The sequence below is a fragment of the Ovis canadensis genome, chromosome 1 (assembly GCF_042477335.2).
Source record: "Ovis canadensis isolate MfBH-ARS-UI-01 breed Bighorn chromosome 1, ARS-UI_OviCan_v2, whole genome shotgun sequence".
Classification (NCBI taxonomy): domain Eukaryota; kingdom Metazoa; phylum Chordata; class Mammalia; order Artiodactyla; family Bovidae; genus Ovis; species Ovis canadensis.
The window spans coordinates 225,289,959-225,297,209 of NC_091245.1; the positions used below are offsets into that span (position 1 = coordinate 225,289,959).

Here is a 7,251-nt window from a genome sequence, read left to right on the forward strand (position 1 = left end):
GCGGGGGGCAGCTGGTGAAAGAGACGGGATTGCTCTGTTCTGAGCTCAGCTTCTTGGCTGAGACCGATAGATAGGGTGGGTCTGAAATGTTAAGGTTGGGGAACGTTATGAGAATCCTGCCCTCCTGCTTACTTAGTCTCTGACAGCCCCTGTGGAGTGGCGGACACAGGTGCGGTCACTTCTAATGTAAAATATGCAAATATCTTACGACTGATTTTTAAGTAACGGGTTTTTTATTTCTGCTAGATTATTTATATATATTTAGAATGGTAATGACATATACATTTCGTCTCGTGAAAAAGTGCTTTAAGAAAAACTCACCTTTACGGGCTAGCTAACTTTGAGCCCTTGGGCAAGTCCAGTTCTTTAACGACCATGAAGCCTTTCCCTTCCCTGTGAGATGATGACAGGATTCATGTGTGTTGTGGGGGAGGGGGCGACATCCCCGAGGCACAGTTGTCGCTAACTAGACTCCTTTGCTGCACACTTGCCTCTCTCCAGTTTCCCTACTAAGGTGCATTTTGGTCCCAGCAGGTAGGACTGTAAAACCATCAGATGAGGCTTTAAAAACTCTTCTTAGAGAATCCTTGTGAGCTCTGATCTGGTGGCTCCTCTTCACTGAAACGTCTTCCCTCAATCAACCCCACCCTCAGGACTCTCTACCATCCTCTTCCCGAAAATACCACGGAGAAATATGAGGGGGTTGGGGGGGGGGAGGGGCGGGGCAAAGAAATGAAAAGAAAAAAAAAAAAGACTCTAAACCCTGAAATGCTGCCCCCTATCCCCACGAGGTCTTTCCTGGTGGAAGAAGTGAAATGTGTCATTGTTACCCAAGTGGTCTGCGTATCCTTCCAGAGCACTGCCTTGTCTCTGGTTTTTAAAAGGTGGAAGCAGCCAGGGCTGTTGAATCCAGGGGAAATCGAAGGCTCCGAACTACCGCACAACAAAAGGATTCCTGGTGCAAAGAAATCGAAGCAAAATGCAGGGGAAACTCGGTCCAAGTCGCTCAGGCTGCCTGAGCTCTTACTTAGGACACCCAAGCAGAATCAGCTATATTCAGCTCTTCTGGTTTAGAGACCTGAATTTCCCTTTATCCCGTCTTTGGGAGTAAGTGTGGGCTGTGGAAAGGATAATTCCAAAGAACAGTCTTACTTTTCAAACTGTGTACACTAGAGAGCGGAGATTTGGGAACTAGATGAGCAAACTAGTCAGGCAATGGTTTCCTTCAGAGTTAAATTAAGAAATCAAAATTTTTTAAAAAAATGCCAACCACCCCTTCCCCCGTCCCGACCAAAGGAACGTTTCCCCTTGGTTGATCTCTTATTCCTTTTTTAAAAAATTTTGACAGTTTGTCATCCTGATCCTTCCACTTCTTTTCTCTCCCCTTAAACACACACACACACACACACACACACACACACACACACAGCCGTATAGTCACGGCTTCCTAGTGCTCGCGCCCGACCCCATGGTAAGCGCGTTCCCCTTCTCGGGGCTCATTTTCGTGACGTGGAAAGCCGGATCCAGGGTTACAGCACATATTAAAAAAAAAAAAAAAGCCAGCGCAAGAGAAGTCCGCGATTCTGCACTGTGATTGAGCCTGCCCTCCTCCCTGCCTTCCTCCCGCCCTTCCTCCAAGTGCCCAATGATGTGCTGCCGGTACCCAGGGAGAGCAGCTACGGCGGCGGCGGCGGCGGCGGCGGCAGCGAAGCTGGAAGCCTGCAGCGGCCCCTTCTCTCTCCTCTATTGAGTGTGCCAAGGGGCAGTTCTGCATTCTAAAGAAACCCATTGAAAGGCCCCTTGCATTCCCAGCACGTCTCAAGCTTGCTTTTATTTTTTTCTGTGGTCTCTTCCCCCACCCCCCACTATCCCCCTTTGCTTCAGCTTCAGCAAAAGGAAGGAAGGGGGAGGGAAAGAAAGAATCCTTAAACTCAAGCTTCTTTTTCTTCTTTTTTTTCCCCCCTCCCACGATGATCAATGCTTAAAAAAATAAAAATCCTGCAAAATAGGTAAGTCAAAGCCATATGGAGCTTTTCTTGTCTAAATCTCAGGGACCTCAAAAACAAGGGAAAACATAGGAAAAAAAAAGGATGGTGGAAAAGGAAGAACTTAAGGAGGTTTTAATATTTTAAAAGGGATACAAGGAAGACTGATACTGCAGTGTAGCCTCATCTGCCTTCTTTTTTTCATTTAATTGTTTCCAAAAATTGAGTACTGCATGCCTGAGGCAAATTTCTCTTTGCTTTCTTAAGGGTTCTCCTCTCTGTACAGCTGTGTACATCATTTGCAAGCTGAATGTGGAGATTTACTCTTTTCACTCTCCCTATAAGTTATATCATTGTGTTTTAAGTTAGGTTGACAAAATATTTCCTTAATGGATGCATCTGTGTGGAAAGAAAATACATACTAAAAACTCGGGTTTATTTTTATTGATCAAAAACAATTCAATTTTGATTGATATTTCAGTGACTAAGAAGGGCAATCTAATATAACTGCATTATTATAATTTATTTATATACGTATTTTCATATATGGATATTAGGCTCCAGAAGAGCCATGGAGGAAAGCTCCGTATTATTAGAACAGTGCACTGTATTTGTTCCTTCTCATTGGAAAAGAGCAATATCTTTCTGAAATATATTTCATGTGATAGATCATTTATCAGCAGGTTAAGAATCCAGATTTCCACTATTTCTTGCCTTTACCCAAACCTCCTCTACAAACCACCTGCCATTCCATCTTTTTGCAGGATTCCTCAGTTGATCATGAAGGAACATATATACATTCCAAACTAAGCTCTGCAAGTGTTTTAATACAGATACTCCTAGGCTCAGCACCCTTTAGCTGTCACTATCTTTAGCTCTGAAAACTGCATGAGCTTGTTCTTTAGAAAGGCTAATGACACCTAAAGGATTTAAACAGCCAAATGATACATGTATATAGAAATCATTTAATTAAAGGAGATGTTAATAATCCGTGCTTAGGCAAAAGGGGTTGGGGTACCGTGAGTTTCTGGGCATGCACTAAAATTAAGCATATTGTGCTCATTTCTTAAGAGAAATCTTGGGTTTTCCTGAGATACCAATCATCTTACACAGCTTAACATCTGATGTTGGTCCAAGGGCTCATAATCTATCATACTTTTTAATCTAATAACTTTGGGGCATGCCATTATCTTTTTATGAACAGAAACCCATAGTTTAAAGAACATTTTCTTCCGTCAGAGTTTCAATCAGATCCATAATAGGCACCTCTGATAGCAATGTGAGTTTTAACAGGCAAACAAGTGCAATGGCCAAATAATTGCCATTATTACTGAATCTGCCTATCCCTAAGAGAAATCACTGTATGCCAGTTTCCTTGCTTGCTACAAGAGACAACAAAGGCTGCTTTTGATTTAATGATATGCCCTTCACCAGGTATGGCTTGATTCAGGAAAATGTCATCGCATGGCACAATACTTCAGTCTCCTAATTCTAAGATATAGGACGTATTAAGCATGTTGATAGGTCATTTTGAGTGTCAGTTCAACAATTACTAAAGTTTTTATATACTCTTAAAAAGGTCCACATATAGGAATCAATTAGAGTAGTGTATATGATGAAAAGCTAAAAATCTGCATCTTTATTTCTGTTGCAGTTTTGTAATCAACCGTGAATGATGAAACCTTCTATAGCTGAGATGCTTCACAGAGGAAGGATGTTGTGGATAATTCTTCTAAGCACAATTGCTTTAGGATGGACTACCCCGATTCCCCTGATAGAGGACTCAGAGGAAATAGATGAGCCCTGTTTTGATCCATGCTACTGTGAAGTTAAAGAAAGCCTTTTTCATATACATTGTGACAGCAAAGGATTTACAAATATTAGTCAGATTACTGAGTTCTGGTCAAGACCTTTTAAACTGTATCTGCAGAGAAATTCAATGAGGAAATTGTACACCAACAGTTTTCTTCATTTGAATAATGCTGTGTCCATTAACCTTGGGAACAATGCATTGCAGGACATTCAAACAGGAGCTTTCAATGGTCTTAAGATTTTAAAGAGATTATATCTTCACGAGAACAAACTAGACGTCTTCAGAAATGACACCTTCCTTGGCTTGGAAAGTCTGGAATATCTTCAGGCAGACTACAATGTAATTAAACGTATTGAGAGTGGGGCATTTCGGAATCTAAGTAAATTGAGAGTTCTGATTTTAAATGATAATCTCATTCCCATGCTTCCAACAAATTTATTTAAGGCTGTCTCCTTAACCCACTTGGACCTGCGTGGAAACAGGTTAAAAGTTCTTTTTTACCGAGGAATGCTAGACCACATTGGCAGAAGCCTGATGGAGCTCCAGCTGGAAGAAAATCCCTGGAACTGTACATGTGAAATTGTGCAACTGAAGAGTTGGCTGGAACGCATTCCTTACACTGCCCTGGTGGGAGATATCACCTGTGAGACTCCTTTCCATTTTCATGGAAAGGACCTGCGAGAAATCAGGAAAACAGAACTCTGTCCCTTGTTGTCTGACTCTGAGATGGAGGCTAGTTTGGGGATTCCCCACTTGTCATCAAACAAGGAGAATGCATGGCCAACTAAGCCTTCCTCGATGCTGTCCTCTGTCCATTTTACTGCTTCTTCTGTTGAATACAAGTCTTCAAATAAACAGCCCAAACCCACCAAACAGCCTCGAACACCAAGGCCACCGTCCACATCTCAAGCTTTGTACCCTGGTCCAAACCAACCTCCCATTGCTCCTTATCAGACCAGACCACCCATTCCCATTATATGCCCTACTGGGTGTACCTGTAATTTACATATCAATGACCTTGGTTTGACTGTCAACTGCAAAGAGCGAGGATTTAATAACATTTCTGAACTTCTTCCAAGGCCTCTGAATGCCAAGAAATTGTACCTGAGTAGCAATCTGATTCAGAAAATATACCGTTCTGATTTTTGGAATTTCTCTTCCTTGGATCTCTTACATCTGGGGAACAATCGTATTTCTTATGTCCAGGATGGGGCCTTCATCAACCTGCCTAACCTAAAGAGCCTCTTTCTCAATGGCAACGATATCGAGAAGCTGACTCCAGGCATGTTTCGAGGCCTACAGAGTTTGCACTACTTGTACTTTGAGTTCAACGTCATCCGGGAAATCCAGCCTGCAGCCTTCAGCCTCATGCCCAACTTGAAGCTGCTATTCCTCAACAATAACTTGCTGAGGACCCTGCCAACAGATGCCTTTGCAGGCACATCCCTGGCTCGGCTCAACTTGAGAAAAAACTACTTCCTCTATCTTCCTGTGGCTGGTGTCCTAGAACACTTGAATGCCATTGTCCAGATAGACCTCAATGAGAATCCCTGGGACTGTACCTGTGACCTGGTTCCCTTCAAACAGTGGATCGAAACCATCAGCTCAGTCAGTGTGGTGGGTGATGTCCTATGCAGGAGCCCTGAGAACCTCACCCACCGCGACGTGCGCACGATTGAACTGGAAGTTCTCTGCCCAGAGATGCTACACATTGCACCAGCTGGAGCATCCCCAGCTCAGCCTGGAGATGCTCACCCTGCTGGAGGGCCAACGAGTGCATCACCTTATGAGTTCTCTCCCCCTGGGGGCCCTGTGCCCCTTTCTGTGTTGATTCTCAGCCTGCTGGTTCTGTTTTTTTCAGCAGTCTTTGTTGCTGCAGGCCTCTTTGCCTATGTCCTCCGACGGCGCCGAAAGAAGCTGCCCTTTAGAAGCAAGAGGCAGGAAGGCGTGGACCTCACTGGCATCCAGATGCAATGCCACCGACTTTTTGAGGATGGTGGTGGTGGTGGAGGTGGAAATGGAGGTGGGGGTCGACCAACTATTTCCTCCCCAGAGAAGGCCCCTCCTGTGGGTCATGTATACGAGTACATTCCTCATCCCGTTACTCAGATGTGCAACAACCCCATCTACAAGCCTCGTGAGGAGGAGGAGGTGGTTGTTTCATCAGGGCCAGAGGCAGGGGGTGCAGAACGTGGGGCTCCTGTGATACAACCTCCGGGAATGGGGGAGGTTCTCCTAGGAAGTGAGCAGTTTGCTGAGACACCCAAGGAGAACAACAGCAACTACCGGACATTGCTAGAAAAAGAAAAGGAGTGGGCGCTGGCAGTGTCCAGCTCCCAGCTCAATACCATAGTGACCATGAATCATCATCACCCTCACCCTCACCACTCAGCAGTTGGTGGGGTTTCCGGGGTAGTTTCGGGAACTGGGGGAGACTTGGTTGGGTTCCGCCACCATGAGAAGAATGGCGGGGTGGTGCTCTTTCCTCCGGGGGGAGGTTGTGGTGGCAGCAGTATGCTACTAGACCGAGAGAGGCCACAACCAGCCCCCTGTACGGTGGGGTTTGTGGACTGTCTCTACGGCACAGTGCCCAAATTAAAGGAACTGCATGTCCATCCTCCTGGCATGCAATACCCAGACTTACAGCAGGACGCCAGGCTCAAAGAAACCCTTCTCTTCTCGGCTGGAAAGGGCTTCACAGACCACCAAACCCAAAAAAGTGATTACCTCGAGTTAAGGGCCAAACTTCAAACCAAGCCGGATTACCTCGAAGTCCTGGAGAAGACAACATATAGGTTCTAACAGAAAAAGAAAAATACATTAGTGCTTTTTTTTTTCAAAAGAAAAGAAAAATAAAAGAAATATATCCCTTGCTCCCTTTACACTTGTCCCAATAACTCCATCCTCACAAACTTCCCTGCCCTGAACAGAACTGAAACCGCATGATAACTAGAAAATACAGATGTATGCTCTCCCCACTCAGATGTGATTTGGAGGAAGGGCCATACACAGATCATTAATCAATGAAGTGCCTTCGCAGACTTTTGCCAGCAAATGTTATCATTATTTTTTTATACTGAAACTTGAGACTTTGACTGTGCCATGTATAAGGTATATTGGGGATCATTGTATTGATCCTAATTAAGTAAAATTCAATGTGTCTTTTTATTTTCAGTAACTTTTTTTTTTTTTAGTTGTAGTTTGTTTTGACAGGGAGGGGGGAAAACAGATTGACATTTGTGGTTTTCGTTCCTCTTCCCTTCCCATCATGGCACAGATTCTGTACATGTATTAACAATGCAGTTTGCTGCATGCCTGGAAACTGCAAGACGGGGAGGGAGGGGGCGGGCTTTGCTGGAATGTTTTCACCCACTCGTTTTTTCTCTCATACACACACCCACATGCACATCACAAATCACTGCACATAGTTAGGTCCCTAAACCTGCAGCTTCT

General features: G+C 44.4%; 1 protein-coding gene across 1 annotated transcript; it reads left to right on the plus strand.

The window, feature by feature from the left end:
* The first annotated feature begins 3,657 nt into the window (after positions 1 to 3,657).
* On the plus strand, positions 3,658 to 6,600 carry SLITRK3 (SLIT and NTRK like family member 3). Its single transcript, XM_069573653.1, has one exon. It carries the CDS (start codon positions 3,658 to 3,660, stop codon positions 6,598 to 6,600), a length of 2,943 nt encoding a protein of 980 aa, XP_069429754.1.
* Positions 6,601 to 7,251: the final 651 nt, after the last annotated feature.